The sequence below is a fragment of the Lichenostomus cassidix genome, chromosome 18 (assembly GCF_008360975.1).
Source record: "Lichenostomus cassidix isolate B80296 chromosome 18, HeHo_3.0, whole genome shotgun sequence".
Taxonomy (NCBI): Eukaryota; Metazoa; Chordata; class Aves; order Passeriformes; family Meliphagidae; genus Lichenostomus; species Lichenostomus cassidix.
Window position 1 is genome coordinate 7240276 of NC_139498.1, and position 25931 is coordinate 7266206.

A 25931-nucleotide genomic window follows, 5' to 3' on the forward strand; every position below is an offset into this window, starting at 1 on the left:
CTTCCCCTGTCACTGCTACAGGCAAGGACAAGCCACAGAGTCACCAGAGCATTGCTGAAGCTCTGGGACCATCCAGCCCTCAGTGAGGACCAGGCAGTGCCAGGGCTGGTGAGGCAAACCCTGGTGTGTCCCACAGTAGGGTGAGGAGTCCTCCCATCCCTACAGACACCATCAAACCCAGCGTGGCTCCCCCAGATCCCACCTGCTGCTCTCCCCCTTTTGCTACAGCCTCTGGAAAGCAAACACCACACACCAGGACAGCCCTTGCTGCATCCTTGGGAGCAGTGGCAGGCAGAGCTCACCTGGCAGCCATGCCCACAGGTGGGCACTTGAGGAGGCAGAGTCCTCACAGCCTCTGCTCCAGCAGTGCCCTGGCTCTGGCACAGCTCCCAGGAGGAACTGGGCAGCAGCCCAACCTCCTGGACTTGTGTAGGGGACAGAACACAGACCCCAATGCCACCGTGCCCCACACCACGTCCCACAGCAGCCCCGTGGCTGGGATGCAGAGGGGACACGACACGTGCACAGCCTCCCTGGGGGGTGACGCATGTCCTGTCTCACTTCCCAGTTTCCAGCCGCGGCAAGAGGTGATGCATTTGTCCTTGGCACAGCCTGCTCTGGGTGAGAGCTGGGCACATCTGAGCAGTGCGGGATCTGGGTGGGGAGCCCTGCATTCCCTGGCAGTGCTGCTGCCGAGGCTGTGACGAGGGGCAGCACATCACCACATCCCTCCCCAGCACACTGGGGGACGGCGGAGCTCCTGTCCCAGCCCGCTGGCAGTGCAGACACAGCCTGAACAGCTGCCAATTACAGCCAGACTTAATTAGACACCCTCTCCCCTCCGGCACTGGGAGGACAGGCAGGAGGTATTAGAGAGGGGGAGATAGTGACTTTTTAAATGGAGAGAGGGTTCCTGCTGGGAGCTGGGTGGTTTGTGCTGCCTGGTGTGTCCAGAGGCAGCGGGAGCCCCCAGGAAGGCACAGATTGGGGTGGGGAGCACAGGGGAAATGCACCAGGAGCTTGGCAGAAGAGACAGAGGGAGCCTTTGTGCCTCTGCTGTCCAGGTGACAGCCCCACAAAGCTGCCCCGCTCAGGCAGCGTTTGCATGTCACCTCTCCCCACTGTCACCCACTCACCCCTGCTCTGTTTGAAGCTCCCAGCTGCAGTTAACCCTTGGCAAACCAGCCAGGCTGCCACGCCCTGGCACTGCCCACCCACCCTCCTCATCTCCAGGGCATTTTGGCCAGGATAGCAACCCTGAGGTGGCTCTGGCCCAACACTGAAAGCCCTGCCCGCTCCCTGCCACCTGCCACTTGCAGCACACAATGACTCATTAGAGAGTCGAAGTTTCTGACCGTTTCTCACAAGAACCACGCTCCGCAGCTCCAGCGCCGCTGCCGTTCCCACCCAGCAGCTTTTCATTAGGGCATTGCTGTGACAGCACTGCCTCGTCCGTTAACGAGCTGGGGATGGGGATGAGAACAGACAACGACAGACTAATTAAGTTTTTCTCAGTGACGGGAGCGAGCAGAGACAAGGGGAACCACTACCAGCAGTTAAGGGAAACAAGGACTCCTGGGCTGCTTTCCCTGCTCTGCCACTGGTTCATTTTGTAGCCCTGGGCACGACGCTGCAATGAACTGGTCACGGCAAGGAAGCTTCAGTTTTACCGATTTTACCAGCCTTGCAAGAGATGGGAGCAGGAGGGAGGCTGGTACACCAGAAGATGCCAGTTTGCACAGGCAGGGAGCAGGGAAGGAGGAGGCAGCGGGATGCACGGCTCCAGCCAGTCATTAACACACCGAGGCTGCTCTCCCTGGGCGGTTCATCCATCAGCATTTTGTTCGAGTGGTTAATGGCTGCGGCGAACCCGAGCCAGCCTGGCACAGTGCGTGCTGAGCAAACAGGAGGGAAAGAAAATAAGGAAAGAAAATAAATAAGGAAAGAACATAAATAAGGAAAGAAAATAAATAAGGAAAGAAAGCTCTCCAAGTGCGGAGCACGTCCTCTGCTTGCTGATGTACTGAGAAGCCCCGAGGCTGCAGGAGCCAGGAGCCTGCAGCCGGACAGGGTCTGGGAGCCTCTCTGCTGAGTCACATCGGGGACTGCAGCCCTCGGCCGAGCCAAGACGGGCTGGAAAGGGAATGACTCCATCAGCAGCTGCCTGCAAAGCACTCACTGCTCTGCCAAGGGCCAGTCCATCCCTGCCTGTAATATCCGCTGGCCTTGGGTCTGAGCGGTGCAGGAGGAGAAGGATGAAGCAACTTTGAGGATGTTTGTGAGGAACAACACCAGGGAATCCATGGATTCTGTAGAGATGTGGATGGTCTGCCCCACTCTGCCCACAGGACCAACCCTCGGATCAGCAGGCTGGGCACTGTCACACGAGTGTGGTGCCTGCTGGAAGCACACATAGCCGTGCCACCCAGCCCCGGGGACAGCCAGCCCAGCAGAGCTGGCAGCTGTGGGATCATGTGCTGGCCACAGTTCCCAAACACTTACTCAGCAGTGAGAAGCTCCCACTGCTCCCCACCAGCACCCAGATCACACATGCCTGGTTCCTGTCCTTCCCAAAGGGACGCTGCTCAGCTCTAGGGTGACTTGTCCTGCCTTGCTCCCACGGTGAGCTAACCATTTCCTGAGACGAAAAGCTGACCAGGACCCTACTCAGCCCCAGTGCCCCCTTTGCTGTAAGAGGTGCTGAGGGCAGTGAGGAGCCCCAGTCCCACAGAGCCCAGCTGAGCTTCTGGACGACACAGAACTCCCTGTTTCTTGAGTAAGGACTCATTCCAGGCACGCAAAACCCTGTTCTGCACCTGTGCTGAGCTGGGATAAAGGAGCTGAGCCCTTCTCTGAAGGCAACAAACATTGCAGCAGTGCCTGTTCAAAGAATCAGGGCTGAAGAGGAGGCAGAGGGGAGGAAAACATTCCCAAGACTTGAGCTAGCAGCAGAGGAACCTGTGGGCTCTGGCAGTGCTAGGTCAGGCTGTCTGTCCCGATGGGTGCTGTGCCTGACCAGAGAGCAGCTCTGCTGCTGAGCTGGCCCAGCCAGGACCCAGCTGGCTAACGGTGGCCCAGGAGCTCTCCAGAGATCCTGGTACTCACAGGCACCGATAAATCACACGACAGAACAGATGTGGCTTCCAGGACGCTGGGATAAGGGATGGGTCTGCTCGAGAGCTGTAGCCATGGCCAGGGGGCACCGGGAAGGGGCGAGGGAGAGCTCCGAGATGCAGAAACCACCAGGGGAGGTGCTGAGGAGCACAGGGAGGCAGAGCCACATCCCAGCTCCGACAGCGGGTCAGGGCTCACCCCTGCGTGTCGCAGAGCATCACAGCACAGAGCAGAGTGTCCGAGCCCCTGGGACATGCCCAAGGCCGTCCAGTGAGTCAGTGGAGATGCTTTCCAAGGCGAGGGCTGTCTACGCACTGCCCGGCAGCCTGGATACAGTTGCCGAGGATTACAAATGCTGCTAATAATAGCCAGGAGGCGCCGAGGCCCCAGGCCTGTGCTCCCCGGCCCGAACACGCTGCCGGCACACGGCGACGCTCCGGATTCCTGAGCCACCCCAGGACTCACCTCCCTGCCTTTGGACAAGGGGCCGCATGGAGAAAGCCACCAAGGCAGGGAGTTTGGGCACCTCAGGTTGGCACCGAGTGCCATACAGGCTGGACAAGAGCAGAACAAGATCTTCCCATGGACACTGGGTCACCCTTTTATTTTTAAACAAGATCCGGTGCTGGAGGAGGATTTACCGGGCGTTTATAGGCATCAGTGCCCTCAGCAGCCCCCCTAGTTCAGTCAGGGGTCAGAGCTTGGGGCCAGCATCCTGCTGGGGCTGGGAAGGAGTGGGGCGGTCCCTTCCCTGGGGCAGGCAAGGACAGGCAGCCAGGGACAGCGCAAGGAACCCGCGCTGGCACGGGGACAGTTCGCTGTAACCCACAGAAAAGGGATGCAGCCGGGAAGAATAAACACAGGCACATTCCCCAGCACCTGGATGAGCTCTCGGGGGAAGGAAAAGACTCCCAGGGGCTGGATGTGCACACAGGAGAGACTCACACTGACGTACGCTTCTCTTCCCTTAAATCCTCACCTTCTTGATTATTTTTAGGAGCATTCCTTGGGGGACAGGGGTGGGAAGGAGCCAGAAACACCGCCCTCAAACCTCTGCCTTCCCCAGGGACAACGAGCATGTCCCCACCCGAAGACAAAACACGGGTTTTGCCGGGACCTCTCTTGTTCTAGAGGAGAACCCCGAGCGCCGCTTCCTCCCCGGGGCTGGAGGATGGGGAAGGGACACCGCGGGGGGATTGGGGGGACATCGGCTGCGGGGACCCCGGCGGTCCCGGGTGAGGCTCCGCGGGGAGCCGGCCTTACCTTGCTCTCCGCATCCTCGCGGTGCCCGGCTTGCCGGCGCTCCGGGGATGGCTGCCGGGGCTCCGGGGATGGCTGCCGGGGCTCCGGGGATGGCTGCCGGGGCTCGGCGGGCGGCTGCCGGGGGATGCTCTCGGCCGCCGCGGGGCTGGGCTCGGCAGCGGGGCCCGGCTCCGCCGCCGCCTCCCGCCGCTCGGCGAACGCCTCCTTCCCCTCCTCGCCCGCCCCGACCTCCTCCACCGGCACCCGGCTCCCCTCGTCCTCCTTCCCCTCGGCCGGTGCCGCCGCCGCCGCTTCGCCCCCGGGGCCGCCCTCCCGAGCCGGCTCCGCCGCGGGCTCCCGGGGCCGCTCCGCCCGCTCGCCGCCGCCTCCCCGCAGCCTCACGAAGACGGAGGCGAGGACGAGGGCCAGGACGGTGAAGAACAACGGGACGGCCAGGTACAAGTCCACGGCCAGGTCCATCCTGCCCTGCCGCCGGAGCCCGCCCGACCCGACTGCGCGGCCGCGGGGGGTGCGCGGGCAGCGCTCGGCCGGCGGCGGGGCTGGGCCGGCTCCCGGCCGGCTTTACCCGGCGTCATCCGGCCCTGCCCACCGCCCCGGCCCCCCCGGCCCCGGCACCCACCTCCCGCACCCAGCTGGCAGCCAGAGCCAGGCCCCGCTGCCCGCCCGCCGGGGATGCGCGTCCGCATCCAGCCGCACCCACGGGTGGGATTTGGGAAAGGGAGATCGGGACAGGAAGGCTTGAGCTGCCACCGACCAGGCTCTGCCTGATGCGAGAGTCCAGCTTGGGACAAGGGGATCTTTCATTAGACACTGCCCTGTAGCCACAAAGTCATTCCCAGACTGCTCGGCAGTCGCTCGGACCGCCAAATCCTCGGATAATTTACACTGGAAAACCCCCTAAGATCATCACCCCTTTCAGTGAAGAAATTGTTCCTAATATCCAATCTAAACCTCCCCTGGCTCAATTTCCTCTTGTCACATTCGTAACAATGGGAAGGTCTCTGTCTCCCGGGATGCTCCCTGTGGGCAGGCAGGCACCCAGGGCTTGGTGAGCTCTGCCACCCTGGGGTGTCACTGGCCTCCGGGCAGTGTCTGATGAGCCTTTGCACCTTGTTAGCCCTTGGCTGGGTAGCGGAGGGGCTGGCAGGGCCAGGAAGGCTGTCTTGACTCCCCTGGGTGAACAGCATCTGGCAGCACATCCATGCCAAGCTCCAGAGCATCACTCCACCTTCCCCAGGAGCTGCAGGCTATATCTCTGGCTCATCTGTGCCACAAACTGCTGTTGGAAGCACCAGGTAAAGTTGCTGTCGAGAGCAGCTGGGCTGCCAGCGCCTCCCCCCGAGCATCTTGCTGCTGGGGGGTCTGAAAAACGGAACGCTCACAAACCGGGATGTGCCCAGAAGGCATCACAAGCTGGCAAGGAGAGTGGCCAAGCAGTTGTCAGGTCCCTCCAGACTCTGCCACTGAGGATTTCCTGCCTCTCGAGGCTGCTGGGAGGATTAGCCAACCTTTTATAAATCAGGCTGAAATTAGAAGGCCTAAGCTATTCCTGCCAGGGTAAAACCAGCATGGAGCTGGATGCATGCAAGGGGAGCAGACATGGGAATTCACCCCGGAAAGTTTCTTCCAGGGAAAAGGCGCCAGAGATACCACCCGGAGCTGAGTTTTTTTTATCGATTGAATAAAGACAAAACTCAAACAAAGCTGGGATTAAATCCCTGGGTGGGAGGAAGGAAGTGAAGCCATGATCCTCACTGCGTTTGTCTTTATTGGTAATCCTATCAGGCAGGCAATCGTTAGCGTATGGATAATTGTATTCTTAGCAACAACCAACCACGGGACTGATCTCCCCCTTCTCCCGCAGAGCTCTGCATTTCCTGGGTCCTGATCGTCAGAGCTCAGCCAAATCACCCACAGATTGGCAGCATCACAGCACTCTGGTTCATTAGCTTTTTCCATGTATATTCAGTCCCCTCTTCCCCCTAGTTGTCCAAATCTCAGTAGCCATGGAGGCATCATCTCGAGTCCAGTGCATGACTTGCTTTCAGAGGCTTTCTCTGAGCCCTGGAAATTGCTCACAGCCAGACAGAACCAGGGAGGGGAAGCTCCAGGGACTGGGTTTTTTCTCCTGTGCTCACATGGACTGTCAGTTTTGCCACAAAGAGGAATCCTGGGTGAGAGTGACAGAAACTGGCCACTGTGGGCTGCTAATAGGGTGCCACGGGGTGTTCTGATGTTACACATCTTTCCAGCTGTCACAGTGCTCTTGATTACTGCCACCACCCAGGACACCTCCTGCTCTTTCTCCCTGGCAGTATAAATTTTCCACGGCTCTTGGTTGGAAGTGTGTTGGAGGGTGTTTGCCCGCTCAGGAATGCAGCAGCATGTGGCTTGCATTAACTCAGCACGGAGACAGAGCACTTCAGTGAGCACCCTCCCGAACAGGGCTTAGCGCTGCTTTAAAATAAGGGAAGCTGGTCCTGACAGCTTCTCCTGTGTTTGGGATCCCTGAAGGGGGAACCAACAGGAGCCTGAGATGCTCATTAGCAGCTTCTGGCTCTGGACCTGCAGCGATTCCCTCTCAGGTTGCTGGAACCTGTGGCACTCACAGGAGTTTTGAGAGCTGCAGGGTTTGGATGTCTCTGAAAAACAACACTCCTGGTCTTGACAACAACAGCCAGGAGCAGCAAGGACACATCTGCCAGAAGGGCTGCTCTAACTGAGCCAAACTCACACAGTAACAAGGTGACAGGATCAGCAACAGAGCTCAGCTCCCCATGTCCAGACCTGGGGTGAGAGCTTAACTCTCCTGTGGAATGTGATCTGATGGGGATGATCCCCTGAGCAGAAATTGGGTCCAGCAGGTCCCGTGTGATGCTGCCTTGTCCACTCCATGGCTCTCCAGATGGAACTGGATGGAGTAAACTCATCCTGGTCCCTGGCCAAAGCTCCCACTGGGAGGCACAGAGGGTATCTGTGGGGTTCCCCTATCAGCTTACAAGGCACGATTAACGCTGGTTGTGTCATGCATGCTCCGGGACTGAAGGGGACGGATTCACATACCAGGTCAGCCAGGCAGGCTCCCAGCCAGAGATCTCTGCCCTGAGCCTTCCTGCCAGCTCGGGGAGAGACGAGCTTGGGGTCTGCTGGCAGTGGGGGCTCGGCGAGGGGTTCGCCTGGGCACGGCTCCCCAAGCCCAGCCCTAACCACGGCTCGGGCTGAGCCTGGAGCGAGGCAGCAGCACAGCTTGAGCGCGCTGCCCTCTCTTGGGAGAAGAGCCGCCCTACAGCGCCCGGCGGGCCGGGATGGCTGGGAACCGCTTCCCGAGAGCCCCGGCAGAGCAGGGATAGTCCCCAAGAGCCCGGGGCGGGTAGGGGATGGCTGGGAACAGTCCCTGAGAGCCCCGGCAGAGCCCGGGATGGTCCCTGAGAGCCCCGGGCGGGCAGGGGATGGCTGGGGACGGTCCCCAGAGCCCCGGCCCCGCACAGAAGCTGCTTTCACACGGCCGCCAGCTCCGGGCCGCAGCGAGGGAGCCAAGGGCGGCAGCAGCTGAAGGGTTTTGCCAACAAAGGGGGATTCAGGAGAGCCGCGGTGACAACTGCTCCGAGAAACAGCCTCGGCACGGAAAATGCTGCGCTGCAAATCTGCCTGCGGGAGGGACTGAGCCGGGCTGGCTCCTGCTGCCCGGGCCACTGCGGGTGACAGCACTCCCAGGATCCGGGAATGGGGTGTGGGGCAGTAGGGAGAGCCTTCTGGAGACACAAAAAAAGACCTGATCTAACACACCACACAGTCTCTGGGAGCCTGTGAGCTGCACAGGCAGGCACTGTTCCAAGGTCCTCTGCATCCCTCCCATCCAAAGCAAGGAGGTCACTGAATTCCAACACTCCCTCTGCCATAACCCAAGCCTGGCTCCACAGGACCCTGTGCAGTGAGGTGAGCAGATACATGCTGGTTTCCAAGGGCAAAAGAAAGGATTTTATGTTCCCAGATCCTCCCATCGCATAAAGCTTGAGCACAGACCAGTCTTATAACTGGTCCAAACTTGGATTATTTCTGCAAGGCCCAGTTATGCTTCCAGTCACAGATAGCACTTTTCCTTGCCAAGAGCACAGCCCTCTCCGTGTAGGTGCCAGAAATGAGAAGCTAACTCAAGAAATGACAGTGTGCTAGCTGTCCTTCAGGCTTGGAAGTCACTCCTCTAGCTGGCTGGTTCCTTATTTCCCTTCTGACACCTGCCTGTGTGCTGGCTCGAGGATATTTGGGGTCAATCCACAAAAGGCAGAGCTCAGCCCACGGTGGGGATTGGAAGGAATGATCCAATCCAAGAGCTCTCCTGGGAGTGCTTGTTTCTAGACCTTCTCCCTAAGCTCCTGTCACTACCCCCTCTGCTTGTGAGGTCTCTACTCTCACCCACACAGCTCTTCCAAAAACTTGATTCATTTTACAATCTAATCCCCATGCCAGGGCAAGCTCTGAGTGGTTGCTGAGGGTCTTCCAAGTCTTGAACCAGTACAACAGGCCTTGTCCTAGACAGCACACTGATACAAGCCAGTATTCCAAAGGCTCCTGGACACTGGCAGCCATTCCAGCTCCAGCTGCAGTGGAACAGCTGAGAAATGACACAGCCTTGGGTCTAAACAAGGCAGTGCTGCAGCAGAAAAGCAATTCTGGAATTCTCCCCCAACCCTGGTCTGCCTTTCCCTGTCAGCACAGCTGGGACAGACAGCAGGACACGGCTGCTGCTCCAGCTGCCCTGCCCCTCCTCCTGCTCCGGGCAGGCTGCACAGATTTGTTCCAGTGGCAGCTCCCAGCTCCAGTCCCTCTGCTGAAGGACAGGACACACACAGTCACACATCACACACGGGTGGGAGCCACCAGCTCTCAGACCAGCAGGGACACGGAATGATTATTTCCCTCTGAACACATTCCCAATCAGCTCTACCTGCCTCGATCCACACTTCTCCAAAACCAGAGGAGGTGCAAGCCCTTGGAGGAACCTTTATGTGCCTTGAAGGACAGAACATGCTGCAAGCCTGTTCATTCAATCCCAAACCAGTGTTAAACATGCAGCTGCTGATGCCTGGCACTGCAGGAGGGACACAGCCCTGCTCCACGACTTGCTTTCCAGCTGCCACAAAAGCAAGAGCAGGAGTTACTTGCTCCTGCATCAGACTGGAGGAAAGGAGCAAGAATATTGGCCAGACTGCAGCACAGGGCATCCAACCTGTGGGCTCCCCAGCAGTAATTAAAATATCAGTGTGTCATCCTCCTTGTTGAAATGAGGTTGCAACTGTCACAAAAAGGACGATGTGTAGATAAATCAAGAGGAATAAAAATAAATCAAGTCCCAATTGCAAGGCCACAGAGGCACTGCAGGAGGTACCAGCAGAACCTGTAAATGAGGAAGAACAGTGAGGTTATCTTGAAGTGCCCAAATTGCCTCTCCAGACTGCAAAACAGGAGAGATTACTTTAAAAGCATTTCTACAGTGGCTGCACAGTTTTCAGCCACCATTAACTCACAGCATTTTCTGGAACTGGGGCTTGTAAAATGCCAAGCACGGACACACCTGGCTCATCCACAAGGAGAGGAGGGGCTCATCTGCTAATTGTGCATCGAGCAGGGGAGGTGAGCTGGGCATGGGGAGAGCTGCTGAAGGGCAACTGGAAAGGAGAAAAAAATTGGCTTTATAGGTGACATTAAAGAAGAAGAATGTTTCCAGCAGTGTCAGGGAAGGAGGACAGAGGTTTATGTGGAAATGAGTGAGCTGCCTGTCTGCTGCCACAAAGCCATTTACTCTTTGAGGTGTTTCATTTTACAATATATTGCTATAAATATTTCAAAAGCCTCAGGGCTGCTGTCCCACACTCTGTTCCAGATTATTTACCTACAGTTACCGGTTTCAACAAAGCTTACTGACAAAATAGACAAGATTTTCCACTTTCCCAGTCCTTGTTCTACCTCACAGCCAGGCTCCTTGAGGCAGCTCTGCCCCAAACCCCTCTGCTTGGAGTGCAGCCCTTCTACAGAGCCCCTCTGCACTTGTTCAGAATCATGGAATCACAGAATGGGTTGGGTTGGAAGGGCTTCAAAGCTCATCTCGTTCCACCCCCTGCATTGGCAGGGACATCTTCCACTAGCCCAGGTTGTTCCAAGCTGGCCTCAGACACTTCCAGGGATGGGGCAGCCATAGCTTCTTGGGACAACCTGTGCCAGAGCCTCAGCACCATCACAGGGAAGAATTTCATCCTCATATCTAATCTAAACCTACTCTCTGTCAGTTTGAAGCCATTGCTCCTTGTCCTGTTATCCAAGCCCTTGTAAAACATCTCTCTCCATCTTTCTTGTAGGTTCTCCTCCAGGTAGCAGAAGGCTGCAATTAAATCACCCCAGAGGTTTCTCTTCTCCAGGCTGAACAACCCCATTTCTCTCAGCCTTTCCTTATAGGGGAAGTGCTCCATGCCTCTGATCACCGTGGTGACCCTGCCAAAGCAGCACACCTCACCTAGAAGATGAAATCCCCTCTCCCCAGTGTGAGGTGGCACCAGGAACACAACACAGAAACCTCTTGTGACAGACTGGGGAAGACAGGGCAGGGGCAAACAGCAGGTGGGGCAGTCTGCTAACAAACCCACCAACAAAAACCTTCTCCCAAAGCCAGTACAACCTCAGCAGCTCCCAAACCACACCCCAGCACAGATGTGCAAACCACAAAGAGCTGAGTGAGTCCCCACAGCATCCCAAGAGTTGTTACCCAACACATTTAGCACTTCGGGAAACAGACTGCACACCTTTAAGGTTTTTTTCAGCCCATGGTATGAAAAAGAAGGGAGAGGATAATGCAAAATAATTGATTTTATTTAAAATAAAAAGCAAAACCACAATCATCCGAACAAGACAAGTATCCCAGCTCTGCTGGATGGGTGATAAAAGCAGCTAAGGGCAGTGGCAGGGCTTGGGGCTGACAGTGGGACTGTCACACTAATGGGTAACACTTTCCTTCCCCCCTCTGCAAGGGGGATGCCAAAAAACCTCCTGTTACAATGTGCCCACACAGGCAGTTCAAATTGGATTCAGCCAACAGTCTTGTTCCCCAGCCCACGATGGCTGGGAATTCAGGGAAGAGAGTAGAGGATAATTATGAAAGAGGTTGCTGTCTTTCCTTGAAGCATTTGGAGAGGCTTGATGTAACTGAAAAGACAAACGAGCTGGAAAAGGGGAGGAAGGTCAGCCAGAGGCTCCTTAGTGTCACCTGCTTCCACAGCACTTGTGCAGGAACAGCTGCTGGGACTGGTGCCTCTTGTGCCTCTTGTTCACATCTGCGGTTCTGATGAGTGTTTGGTTGTTTCCTCCTGAACTCTCACAGCCTGTGTTGGTCACCAGCCTCGAAAGCACAGCCAGAGCTCCCAAATCCTGTCACATCTCCCAGAGCAGGCAGGATTGTGACAATGACACCCAGCTGGAGGCTCTCTGCCCATCCCTGGGGAGCAGGGCACGCCCCAAAGCCCCAGGGGGCTGAGGCCAAGCTGTGCTGCTGCTCTGGCTCAAGGAAGCAAGGGGCCCACGGGGTGCTGGACCAGCTGCATCCAGAGCCTCTAGGGCACAAAAGCAGGGTTGGAACAAGAGACATGGAAGCCCCAAAAAGCACAAGCCTGGAGAAGTGAGGCACAAAGGGAGCAGTTTTTAACTGTTCCTCACTCACCCAGCCTGGAATGAGGGCCTGGGAAGCACCAGCTCCCCCCATTCCTATAAGGCCAATGAAGCTGACTCCCTGATGAGAGAACTGAATCCAGTCCTATTTAAAAACAACTCCTGCTCTAGCAGGACCTCCTGTTTAGAGCAGGCCATGGAACAGGAACAATTCAACCCTGGTGAAAACAAAACATCTTGTTCTGCTACAATTTATGTACCACACAGCAATTCTGGAAGGGCCACCAAAGAACACCACGTGGCCAAGAGTGCTGGACAACATCCCCAACGTTTTCTGCTACAAAAAGCTCCCACCAGGCTCAGAAGTCTCAGGTTGCTCAGGGCGAATGGAACACTTTTTGTGGTTGGATGGCTTCAAAGCATCTTACACAGGAGTTACAGTTCAGCCTCACAACAGCCCCGTGAGGTAGGGATTTTCCTCACTGCTCAAACAGACTCACCAAAGTGGCCAAGGCAAAAGCTTTAAGTGGAAGAACTGGAGATCCGAGTCCTGATTCCCAGGCAGCCTGAACAGACAGTTCAGTTCACAGCAGGAAGTGCCCTGTGGAGCAGTCAGGAAAGGGTTGCTGGTATCATGATGTCTGCAGTCCCCTGTAAACACACTGCTTTTCTGTGACAGCTGTCACACCAACACAGGCTTCACCTGGAATTGCTTTTATTTCACACCATGGAAGAGTTCACAGGTGTGGAAGAACGGTCTGTACACTGGATCTTCCCACTGTGCTTCTGGAAGCAGAGGTGTGGCTTTCCCAGCACAGCAATCAGGCTTTCACGTTAGATTTTAAGACTGTGCAAACAGAACCACTTGTGCCAAATGCAATTGCATCTCACTGGGGTACTGCCCAGCCACCACAGAGGGCAGGGACAGCTCTCCAAGGACTCCCCTCACTGTGACAGAGCTGAGTCTTGTGAGCCTTTGCCTCTCCAGGCCTCACATTCTTCCACCAAAAGGCAGCAGCTGCAGCCTGCTCTGAGAGGACACACACAGACTGTGCAGGCTCCCAGGCTGTTCAGCCTTGGCCAAAACTGCCAGGAGTTGGAGAAGTTGGTTTTTTTTTTTTTAAGTAATCTTGTGGAAGAATCTGCAGTGCCTACAGAGGAAGTGTGCTCACTTATGTCTGGCTATCTATGACAGGAAATTTGGGAGTCTGGACAGCTAAAGAATGTACCAAAACATCTTCCCTCTCTCCATTTTCCCACCACCACACTGCTCCTACACAAACTGACTGGCACAGAAGAGTCAAAAACATAGATCCCAACAAATGTATTTAGGATTCCTTTGTACAAAAGGATATGGCCCAGGGGTGTTTAAATAGGGAACAGACAAGGTTAAAAATGGATCAGAGAAACCAGACAAGCAATGCTCCAGGTTCCACCAAACCAAACACGTTTAAGAAACTCACAGTTGAGGCTTTAATCTCTCTTTAATTTGCTCTTGCATCAGTGCCTGGGCATTGCTGTGGGTTTACTACATGCACAGCACTTCTGCTGTCAAGTTTCCTCTCGCCAAGAATGGCTGAAGTAATTTCTATACCTCCCTCCTGGAGCTCAGGAGAGCACCCAATGAAGCAGCCCATGGGAAGTTCAGATTTCCTGGCAGCACCTTCAGCCACACACAGACATCACTGACACCACCAGCATAAGCCCCTGCTAATAAAACAAACCAGCAGCTCCAACAGATCCCTCGGGGATGAGAGCTTTACCTGCTGTAATACAAATGCATCTACATAGACTTAAGCAACACATTGCATTTTTAAAAAGCATAAAAACAACAATATGCCCCCACTCCCTCAGTCCTTTAAAACTGGCACTGCAACTTTCAGAAATGTTTGAACCCACAACCTCTAAGCAAAGCCATTTAGGGATGTGAACTGCACTGGCCTGAGTGAGCCCACAGCCCCAGAACTGTTTGGTGTTTCAAGACCAGCAAATATCGTGCCAGAGTCAGACTTGGTCAGCAGTTGCCCTGTGCTAAACATCACACCTGCACCTGAAGGACTGGAATTACTGGCAAATGCTGACATTTTCCCCCCACAGTTTTCGCTAGGTAAGAAACTCCAGGATTCTCCTGCTCCACTGAGCTTCCCATCACAAGGTGCTAGTGCAGCATTGTTACCTGTCATCATGACAGACACAGAGTGGAAGTAGATGGACTGTTGGTGGTTCAGGTGTTGCACCTCAGGTGTGTGCATGGAGCACATAGATTAAGACCACAAAAGATGCTTCAGGTTGGTGGTCACCTCTGCTGAAGTTGCTTCAGTGTTTGGGGTATTCCCACCACCTTCCCTTCCTTGGCTGAACAGGAATCTTCTCTTGGAAATAAGATGAAAAGGGAAGGTGTTTGCCCAGTGGAAGCAAGGTCAGGTGACATGGGAAGAACACAGAAATGCTGCTGCCACTGTAGGGAGAAAATCTGTGTGGCCAAAGCTCAGCCAGAGATTGAAACTGGCCAGAACTGTGAGGGACAATAAAAAAGAGTTTTTTTCAAATATATTAATGGCAAAAGGCAAATTAGAAATAACACTGGCCCACTGCAGGATGAGGATGGTCACCTCACGAACAGGGACAGGGACAAGGCAGAGGTGTTTAATACTTTTTTTGCCTCTGTCTGCAGCACAGATGCTGTAACCAAGGGGGTCCCACTGTCCTGAGCTGAAGGACCATGACTGTGAGAATGTTCAACTCTCAGTTGACACTGAACTTGTGTGAGATCTGCTGCTCCAGCTGAATCCCTACAAATCCATGGGGCCTCAAGGGATTAATCCAAGAATCCTCAAGGAACTCCTGATGTCATCCCAAAACCTCTCGATGATTTTTGAGCAGTCTTGGGAATCCAGAGAGGTCCCAGCTGGCTGGGAGCTGGAGAATGTTGTCCCAATTTTCAAGAACAAGGAGGAAGACCCTGGAAACCACAGGCCAGTCATTCTCACTTCAGTGCCTGGACAAATCATGGAAGAGATGATTCTGGGAAGTACTGAAAAACACCTGGAGGACAATGCAGGCATCAGTCACAGCCAGCACAGCTTCATAGGGGAAAGTCCTTCTTGTTGAATCTGATCTTCTGAGACAGGGTAACCCACCAGGTTGATCTAGGAAAGCCAGTAGAAGTCATCTTTTGGACTTTAGCAAAGCTTAGGATACTGTCTCTCCCAGTAACCTTCTGGGCAAACTTTCCAGCCCACAGCTGGATAACTGTGTTATGTGATGGGTGAGCAGCTGGCTCACAGGTCAGACACAAAGGGTGACTGTGACTGTGGTGACACCAGGCTGGCACTGGTCACCGGTGGGGTTCTGCAGGGCTCCATCCTCGTCTCTGTGCTCTTCAACATCAACATCCCCATTAATGACTTGGATGTAGGACTGAAAGGAATATTAAGTTTGCCAACAACACTAAATTGGGAGGAGCTGTCAACTCCCTTGAGGGTAGAGAGGCTTCAACAAATTAAGAGATGGGCAATACCAACCATGGGGAGTTTAATAGGGGCAAATGCTGGATTCTGCACTGGGGATGGGGCACTCCTGGTTGTGTGGATAGACTGGGGAATGAGAGGCTGGACAGTAGAGCTGTGGAAAGGGACCTGGGGGTCCTGGTTGGTGGCAATTTGGATCTGAGTCAGCAGTACCCTGGAGCCCAGAGGGCCAACCATGTCCTGGGGTGCATCAGGCCCAGCATCACCAGCCAGGCAAGGGAGGGGATTGTCCTATTGTCCTGCTCTGCTCTGCACTGGGACAGCCTCACCTCGAGTACTGGGGGAAGTTTTGGGAACCACAACATAAAACAGACATTAAGCCATTGGAGAGCATCCAAAGGAGGACACGAGGATGGTGAAGGGTCTGGAGGGGAAACCATATGAGGAGCAGCTGAGGTCACTTGGTCTGCTCGATCTGGAGGAGACTGAGGTCAGACCTCATTGTGGTCTTCAGCATCCTCATGAGGGACAGCAGAGGAGCAGGTACCAATCTCTTCACTCTTGTGACCAGTGACAGGACTTGTGGAAATGGCTGGAGCTGAGTCAGGGCAGGTTTAGGTTGGATATTAGGAAAAGGTTTTTCACCCCGAAGGTGGTTGGGCACTGGAACAGGCTCCCCAGGGCAATGGTCAGAGCACTGAGCCTGTCTGAATTCAAGAAATGTTTGGACAATGCTCTTGGGCATGGGGTGGGGTTCTTGGTTCCTGTGCAGGGCCAGGAGTTGGACTCGATGATCCTGATGGGTTCTTTCCAACTGCCCACATTCCAGGATTCTGTGAGAGATGCACTTGGAAGCGCCAGCTCCTACAGCAATATTCTCCTGCAGTAGGGTAAGATCCAAGGACCCATTTTCCACAGCTGAGTTTTTGCAGAAGCTCATTTCTTCCTTGTTCTTCCTAAAATTCTGGTGCGAGATCCGCCGGACGTTCCGCTAGGCCAAAAGGGCTGGTGCTCCTTTCCTCAAGTGTACAGGACAACATGTAAACATATGACAGTGTCAAAGCAAGGCAGGTTTTTTCCATTTACCTGCTAGTTTTAAAAAGAGTTCTTTAAAAACTGACCGTTGTCTTCCTTGCCAGTTCCGTGACCCATTAAATACTTGGCATGTCCTTACCCACAGCTGGGTTATAGTGCACTCACCCGGGGCGCAGAGGGGACAAAGCATTGCACAAAGGACGTAGTCAGGGAATTCCCCTACAGGTTATTCAGGAGCCAACCTTGGACAGCACGTAACGAGGATGTCTGGATCGAGGAAGAGTGACAAAAACGTAAGGAGTGTGAGAAATAGAAGCAGAAGGGGGTAGAAGAGAGCTGGCTGGCTGCTAACGGAGCTTCGATCGGCAGCTGCCTCTGGGCAGGTGGTGTTATCTCTCAAGGGTAGCTGCGGCCTCCACAAGATTCCCTAATCCTGTCAAAAAAAGGTACAACTGCCTTTGAGCATTCCCCTCGTAGCAGGGCACGACATTCCAGCATGCAGATTAATCTCAGGCTTATTCTTCCTCCAGCATTGTACAAGCAGGGTAAGATTTCATGTTTGGAAGTGTTTCTATCAACTAAGCCATCACACAGCTGGAACAGAACACCCACCCACCCTCACAGAGTGCAACAAGCAACATACCGGAGGAAGAACAGTGAGACCCAGAAAGCAAACATTCTAGGCAAGGTGCTAATTTTTAATATTTAGGGGTATTCATTTCAAAATTTGAACGGCAAATAATTTAAAAATGCACTGGATTTTCAGAAGAAGAGAGTTGCATTGTGATCTGCATTTTTACAGCTTTAGTTTTTAAACCAGGGCCTGCATTAAGGTTTGTTCTCTCCTGCTGCTCATTCCCTGCCTGAAGTCACACTGGCTGCCAAAATGGGATTTGACAATGTCATAACAAGCAAATTGTGAAAACCTTCAGGGCAAAACAAGCAGTCAGTACAGTTCTCCCCAACCTTTAATGATGCTCTGTACTTGTAATTCAACTGCATTCAGTTATGAGCAACTCCTGAAAACAAGAGAGCAATCTACAGGAGCACACAGGTCTTCAGGCAGTCCCTGCACTGGGAAATCAGGCATCATGCTGGGAATATGGACTTCCTCAGGTAAATTACTGCTGCACACCTTCTTTAGCAAGCCACACACTAAGCCACCACAGCACTTGCATCCATGCCAAACCTGGAGCATCCAAGAGCTCAGGAACTGCCTCTAAAGCAAGGCAGGCAGCCAATCCAGCAGCATTGGTTAACCAAGCTGCAAAGAATTTGCGTAAGAATTTTGGCAAGCCTCTGCTATATGAGAAAAATGCTTCATTTAGCAAAGAATGTTTAAGTTTTTCCCTGCAGTATTCTCCCAGATTCCCAGTGTTCCACTGTTTTTAACCTGGCCAGCCCAGAGAACTGCTTTCCTCAGCAACTCTACCCCAAGCATATCTACTCTTGATTTTGCAACATTAATGCTGCCTCCTTCCACACTGACTGAAACTTGCTCATTATTTATTTATTTATTTTAAATGTAAACACAGACATTTGGAATTTGGGATGAATTTTGCCTTTAACAGATAAAGCAGTGGAACAAATTGAAATAATCCAGGCAGCAATAAGAGAAACCATACCACTGCTTGATGGTTTTCTGTTTGAACAAAGCATTGAAACATGAGTCCTGCCTGATCATTCTTCATCTTTAACTGTTCACTGCTCATTTGTGCTCTCTGAAGAGCAGTTAAAACATCCCACGTCACCCATTAAACGAAGATAAAATCAAATCCTTTTGTCTATTAAAAGAGACAACTAGGAAAAGTAATAAAACTGTTTATTAAATAAAACCCCTAATTTTTTAGAAAGCATCAATAATCTTAGTTTTCTGTGTGGAACAATTAAAGTAATTAATGGAGGGAAAATATCACTGGCCAACTGCTTTACATCCTGTAAGGAATCCCTTGCTCTCCATCCCTCTTCCCTGAGGAATCCCCTATCTGAAGAGTGCCAGCTTTCCCTCCTATTGTCCTGTGCTTGTTTAAAACCAACAGCAGCCCTGGGGTCACCTGGAGGAGCTGCGCTCTTTGCTCACGCAGTCGTCCTGGGAAGTTGTGTCCCCATTCCCCATCATCCCACACGTCCTCCGCTTTTTCCTCCGGTGCATCATCCCCTCTGTCTCAGAGCCAGAGTCACACTGCAGGATGGAAAGATGAAATCACAATTCAGAGGAAGTTCATGAACACCCTGTGCTGTGCAATTCACCGCAAGAGCTACTCGGCAACCCTGAGCAATAATAATGTTCAGAAAATGTGCTGTTTTAGGTTAGACACATGAAGGAAATTTTAAATTAAGCATTTAAAAATCAGGAACAGAAGTGTTTTAGATTTCATCACTGACTAGAGCTGACTTGGGGCAAGACAATTCATGTGCTCCTTTTGGTCCCTAGAAGGACCTCATCTTCCAAGAGAAGACTCTGGCTTCTGAAGGATTTAAGTGCCTAATGTCATAATTGATCTATTTTGGATCTTGTTCCCTCTCCCAGTTTTCAGAACATTCATTTTGCAGCCATTTTCCACAATCTAAATGAGTGAGAGATTCATATATAATACAGACATGGATCAAACAAACTGAATCCATTTAGCAGTGCAAAGAGAGGCTTCAGCAATCAGAGCCTCCTAAGATCACAGGCTCCTCCACCATGTAGATCTATTTAGTTACTTTCCATTTATATATTCCATAAGGCATGAATATTAGGATGAGGGCACACAATCAGGTATGGAAAAACAATATAATTGCAGAATATGGATCACCTATTGCAGTAAAAAGCATTACCTCTGAATCAGAGTCTGAGGAGCTGGAACTCGAGGAACTGGAAGAATCACTAGAACTGTCAGAAGCAATACCAGTAGATTCCTGCAGGTCAACTGAATCAGCCAAGGCTGCCAAGTCAGGATGTTCCTGCTTTAGGATCCTAAATACAGTTGAAATTTCAGGGTTAGCCTTTGAACTGTAACACTGCATGTTAATAAATCTTTTTAGGTCTTGTTTTCAATGGAGAATATGTAAAGAAAGCTACGAAATCTCTTACCTGTACCACTTCCGTGACAGTTTGGGTCTCCCTCTTACTGTCTTGTGCCACACCACTGGGAAGTTGGTACAGCTGGCAAAGTTTTGAGTGATGGCAATAGTTGTGTCAAGATTGAGGACTACGTGCCACCAGCCACCTGAAACACAACAGCAGTGACCATTGGTGGCTGCATGGCAGAGAGCAAGTCCAAAAATACCCAAGAACACTTTTTCCACAGTGCAGGTGGAACTGGACATTATCTCTTAAACCCAGGTGAGTTTGCCAACACATCATCTTTCCTCAGTCTTATTTCAGCTTTCACCCCAGTGCCTTACAGGTTCTGCTGCTCCATGCTCTGACCAAATTACCCAGCTCAGGCACAGCATTGAAGATGTGACTTGACAGCACCACGCTGGCTGCTGACGGTTTATTTAACAGCAACAGCCATTGTAACCCAGACAGCACAGAGGCCCTTTCTGTTCAGCTGGAGAGCACTTTCCATGCTGATTTTGTAAGGTTCTTATGACTACAGACTAACCTTTCATTTAAAAATAGATGCAAAATTGTTTCTCCACACAGGATAAAAATAGTGGAGTTCTTACAACCCACTTAGAGCCTCATAAAAGAGTATGGGAACAGTTTAATGGAACCCGACAGCTACAAACTCTTAACAGAAGGTACACTGAGGAGTCACTTATAAGTGCCAAAACAATCACAAGGCACCCTTCACACACCAAGTCAGCTGGATGTTAGAAACAAGCAATATGGAGAGAAACTACAGGCTGTGCTGCACATAAATGATGCAAGATTCACAGGTTAGAATCTGGCACTGAACTCACCTCACCCCTCAGTTACAATGGGCACACAGTGTGCAGCCACTCAGAGAGAAGGGCATCTTTAGCAAAGCTTTATTTAGCTTTTGATTTCAAATGCAAGATGAAGCATAACCACAGAGAGGTGGGTGGAAGGTGTCAGTGCCTTTAAGTAGTTCGTTTCCCACAGCTAAGAAAAATTCATATGCAAAATTCAGTCAGCGTGTATAAACTCAAACATTTTTGTCTATGAGTTACTGGCACTCAAACACCTCTATTATTTTATGCCATTGTTTTATGCCCTGACAGCTTCTTATTACTGCAATTTAGTTCAGGATCACATTCCTGTGATGTTGCAACTCAAGTCCCACTTGTTTTGCTATCCTTACCACATGCAATCCTATGCCACAGGCCATACATGCTTTGGGACATTCAGAAAGTAACTGAATAGCCTCAAAATGAGCTTAGGAGAGTTTCTTTTGTAAGAGATGGACCATATAAAAAAACTGTAATATTCTCTTCATCTCTATTAGACAGGAGTATCACAAATACACTTTTCTCTCCCAGATTTCCTTCCTGGAGAGATTTGCACATACCTGGCACAAAGACTGTCTCTCCTGGCTTCTGTAAGACTTCCAGAGGTTTGAATTCAGGGGGCCAGGTGGGAAGCTGTGTCCGAGGATAGATGACATTGAACCAGGTGATGGCCTCGTCCTGCTGGTTCCCTCCCTCTTCCCTTGTCACTTTGATCAGCTCCCTGGGAGTGCTGGTTGGGAACAGGCACCAACGCTTATGTCCTTGGACTAAGGCATTCCATGCACTAGTTCCCAAGGGATCGATGTGAATTCCTGTTCCAGAACGAGGTGGGCCCATCACAAACCATCTGCATGGGGGGAAAGAAAAGTGCTTTAGCCATAGAGCAAGCAGGTAGCTTCCTTTCTTCATCTGAGACAGAGAATTACAGCTCTTCATTGCATGTTCAGTTAGAAATTAAAGTACTTACAGTTCCTTCATTAACATTGTTGATTTTGTTACGTTCACGCTGCAGCAAAAAGATGCAACAGGAGTTTAACCTAAAAACCGACATGAATTGGGGCAGGAATGGCTGTGGGACAAGCAAGTAAAAAGAATCTATTTCATAGCTGTATTTTGTTTTAAACCAGTCTTCAATAAACTACACAGTCATTTCAAAGTTTATGAGTGATTAAGTCCCAACAACCTGTGTTGGGATTCTTCCTAGGCAGGAGGAGTTCTCCTATGGTTTTCTAAAATCTGCAGCTCAAACAGATCCAGAACTGCAGAACAATGAGGAACAAAAGGCAACACAAGGAACAGAGCAAGTTACGCAACCCTGGCCTGTCTCTGCGCCTTCTGTTCATTCACAACAGGCTTTTCATTCCAACATTTAACTACACGGAGCTTACTCTCCAGTGACCATTCAGGACTGGAGGTTTATATTCCCACTGCCCATTTACAAGGTTTATTTCTCCCAGTGGGGAACTTTATTTACTGAACGTGTTTAACTGCAGCAGCACCTTCAACTGCTCATTTGCCCTGGAACAGAGCAGTAAGACCTATCACACCAGCAAAAGCCATGTGAGGTGGCTTCATATCAGGCATCAAGAGGAAAAAAAGATAACAATTGTTTAATTGGCAGCAGAGAGTACAGAAACCAAAGCACCAACATGATCCTTCCATGGTGTAGCTGACAGGCAGGTGATGCCCAGCAAGAGGAATGCAAAGGTTCAGAAAATACAGTAAGTTCTCCATCTCCCCTTTCCAGTGGAAATCAAGCTGGTCTTGAAGGGTCATTTGCCAGCATCTACTGTAGGACTGTAAGTTTGATTATCAAGCTGCTTTCTTCCTGCTTCACAAAGCAGCTGTAAATAAGCAGGTGTTTGTAATTTCTATTGCCAATTCACTCTTTAGATTCATATTAGCCCTAGAAAACTGATTAAACAATAAGTAGAACAGTCAAGGCTTTCATTAAGAAATTGGAAGAAATTGAATGCATGAAGGTCTGTCTGGCACAGAGAGATGCACTGTTCAATACCATTCTTCTGACAATAACCTGAATCCACACACAGAAAAGGTTTTAAAACCCTTATTTAGCAACACTGTCATTTACCAGCACCTTCTTCCAAATATTTAACTTAAAATGAACAAAACACAGTTTTCCCCAAAATATCAAATTTGCCATTAAAAACTTCACAACTCCTAACTTCAATCTGAAAGCAAACCCCAACCCCACTCCCCAGACTAAAATAGCTGCTTCAGTAAATGGCTTCTAAATATTACGGTCTTTAAAATAAAGAGGCACAACGCCAATAAAAGTGTCCTGAGCAGCACCAATTCTTCTTTTAAGGTCTACACACTGTCACACATCTCTCAATCCGCAGGCCAACCTGTACAGGTCATATCCTCAGCATGTGATTAGCGCTACTTCCTGTGAGATTTTCACTTATGCTCTAGAAGTACTCATTTCTGAACCTAGATGAACTCTCTAATTCCAGGAGGCATTACTGTGCTCTCATGCATCACTCAGCTCTCAAGAAACCTCAACAGCCTGAAAGAAACCCACATTTTCCAGAAGAAAATGCAAGAAGTGGGATACCAAGATCACGAGCAAAGAGCTCAGCATGAGCCTGTAGGTGGGAAGGGTGTGGGGTAGACAGACAGCAAAATGAGTCACAGTCAGATTATCTCATTTACCTCTAACTTGGGTCAATGATCCCTACTTCATTAAGTATATTCTGTTTCTACTAGATACTACACCTGGTGTGGTTTTGTGTTCAATCACAGCACTGTATGTTCTTAGAAGAGAATTATAAAAAGCATCTGCTACAGCACTGCAAAAAGACCTCCTCTGGTGATCTCAAATGCAATTAGGTTGTTGCTTCACTCCTGCAAGAGCACAACTGGACTACAGACACATGAGAGAGTGCAGAGGGAAGTGCCATTACTTGCTCAATTTTATTTAAATAAACCACATCACAGCCTCATGTCACTCCAAAGGCAACAGGCGTTGTATGACAATTATACTGTCCCTGTAAAGACTTTAATTAATTGGGAAGGCTCAGCTTATGCTCATACTGCTATGAAGTGTCATAGCAACATACATAGAAATGGCTTTCCTATTTAGCAGTCCAAACACAAAGCTGCTACATTTGAATTTATGAAAGAAATGTCATTTCACTTCTTTTCCAACCTGAATCAAAAATAAGGAAATAGTTGAAAAGATTATGTACATGTGAAATACTGTTCTCTCTCAAATCCATCTGAAGGGGAGCTAACTACTAGCACCCATATTAGATCCTAACCTAGCTTAAGATCTTTACCTTAAAAGGCCTGAGTCGTAATTAAACAAAATTCCACACTGTACATAAGCCACTGGTGCAAAACCCAGGAGCTATTCCTGATGTGTTTAAAATTTGAACACCAGCAGGCACACGCAGCAAGAAACTGATCTTTGTAACTCTCAGTAACAATGTAAATTTTCAAAAATCTAGGAAGTGATGTAAACTGACTTAATAGAATGAAAAAAAAAAAACCAAACCCCACACTGTAAACTTGTAGCAACACTGGAGAAATTGTGATACACAAATCTGCTCTTCTCTCCCCCAGGATTACAGATATACATTCATTTTAGAGAAAAAATACAGATATCCCTTTCTTATGTGAGACAATCCCAGGTAGTTAGGAACACCCAATCAGCTGGAAAATATCCAGTTTTGTCTTGCTGTCACTCTACCTGTAAGGCGGCCGTCGCTTCTCCCCTGCATACTGAAAGAGATCATCAGTGAAGAATTTGGGGACCTTGTAGTCCTCTAAGAGTTTCCTTCGCTTGGGATGCTCTCCATAGCTGCTGTCAAAGATGTAGAGGGGGCTGTCATCACGTGTGGTTTCCATGTACTCTATGTAATATTTCATTTTCATCTTCACAGAGTAACCGTCATTGTCCTCCCCACATTTAAACTTCTGGTTCCTGTACTTGCGTTTCAGCCGCTCCAGCGTCCACTTCTCCTGGGCAGACCAGCCCACCTGAGCATTCAGCAACACCACGGGCTTGTAAGGCTTTTCATAACGCTCAACAAATTCCTCCACTGTTAACTGGAGTGCATCTGCCCTCTCCACGTTATCCTGTGAAAGCAAGGGAGGAAAGCAGGACAGATATTAGGACAGACTGACGTCCTAGGACTGCGCTTGCCTGTGGGGGAGCTTCACACATATCCTTTGCTCCGCACACCACGCGGGTATGGAGCTGCCTGTGTGTTATTTTAAGCTCCCCGAGGCTGCAGCCCCATTTCTGCTGGCCCGCTCCCTGCACACATCGGTGACACCAGCAGCCTGAAGCCTTTGGCACTGCTCCTCACCGAGGCAGCTCCCCAGGCGGAGAGGCCACCCTGCCCTTTCGGCTGACACATCTCCTGCTGCATTTCACCGCCTCGGGACACCGGGAAGCGCTCCTGGGAATTACGCGGGTGCCCGTCCCTCCCCGGCGGGCCTGACCTTCCCACAGCCCTCGCCACGTGGAGGGAAGAAAGTCCTCTCCCTCACCAAACCTCCCCTTCCCGCCAGCTCTGAGGCGAGCTCACCGCAGGAAAGGGCCTCTTCCCGCTTGCCATCAGACGTCCCGCAGCCCCGCTTTCACCTCAGGCATTCCTAATCCCCTCAGTCGCCCCCTCCATCCCTGTCCCCTCAGGGCTCCCCAGCCCCAGCCCTGTCCCCACCCCAGACCCCTCATGCTTCCCCGGTTCCCCTCAGGTCTGTCCCCCGTTCATCTCGCTCTGTCGCGTCCGCCTCCATGCCCGATCCCCCGCTCCATTCCCCACTCCCACCCTCCCACTCCCATCCCGCTCTTTGCCCTCAGCCCCCCGCGCCTTCCGCCCGACGCACCTTGCAGGCGGTGGGGCTGAGAGGAAAGGTCTCGCAGTAGTTGTGACGGGTCCAGTCCAGCGAGTCCTTCAGTTCGGGCCGGGCGCTGCGCTTCGCCTCACGGATCCGCTTCTTGCTCTTGTGATTCATAGCGGCGGCGCTGCGGGCCGTCACCGCCCGCCAGCCGCGGCCCGATCCCGGCCCTGATCCCGATCCCGATCCCGGCCCCGCTCCGGCCGCACCTTCCAGAAATTTCACCCCGTGCCGCCGCTGTCGCCGCGGCCCCGCCCCAGCCGCGCTCCCATTGGCTGGCTGCGCCCCAGCTTCCGCCACGCCTCGGCGCTGATTGGCCGAGGCTGGGGAAGCGGCACCCCCGCGCCGCCATGTTGAGGAAGGGCAGCGCGGGCGGCACAGAAGCAGCGCGGACGCTCGGCGCCCTTTGCCGCGCGGTCCCGCGGCCGCCCCGGGAACTCATCGCCGCCGCTGCCCGTCCAACGGCGGGCCCGAGCTCCGCGCTTGCCGCTCCTCTGAGAGCGGCGGGCCGGCCGCGTGTCACCCGGTTTCCTCCCTTCTTCCAGCAGCGGCCCACGGAGGCGCCCGCCCCGCCCCGCCAGGGCAGCGGCGCGGGCAGGAGCGGCCCGATTTAAGCGCGGC

The 25931-nt window shown here is 51.9% G+C and overlaps 2 protein-coding genes across 9 annotated transcripts in view; both read right to left on the bottom strand.

Annotated features, from left to right (window-relative positions):
* The window catches only part of MXRA7 (matrix remodeling associated 7), a 28620-nt gene extending 23633 nt beyond the window's left edge, over positions 1-4987 (bottom strand). For 2 of the 8 annotated variants that reach the window (XR_014855611.1, XM_085077860.1), the window contains exon 1: positions 4378-4977. Coding sequence is in view for 6 of the 8 variants with exons in the window: in XM_085077860.1 (XP_084933986.1) it covers positions 4378-4836 (459 nt within the window). In the remaining 2 variants the exon portion in view is untranslated. Of the gene's footprint in view, positions 1-4377 lie in introns of all 8 variants that reach the window. The other 6 variants (XR_014855612.1, XM_085077856.1, XM_085077855.1 and 3 more) reach the window with 6 other exon arrangements.
* A 6233-nt stretch (positions 4988-11220) lies between these two features.
* JMJD6 (jumonji domain containing 6, arginine demethylase and lysine hydroxylase) lies at positions 11221-25586 on the bottom strand. Its single transcript, XM_085077854.1, has 7 exons — positions 25299-25586; positions 24154-24542; positions 20999-21285; positions 19612-19747; positions 19356-19494; positions 18590-18717; positions 11221-16968 (listed from the first exon to the last, which is right to left on the bottom strand). The coding sequence occupies exons 1-7, from the start codon at positions 25425-25427 to the stop codon at positions 16932-16934; spliced, it is 1245 nt and encodes a 414-aa protein (XP_084933980.1). The 5' UTR covers positions 25428-25586; the 3' UTR covers positions 11221-16931.
* Positions 25587-25931: the final 345 nt, after the last annotated feature.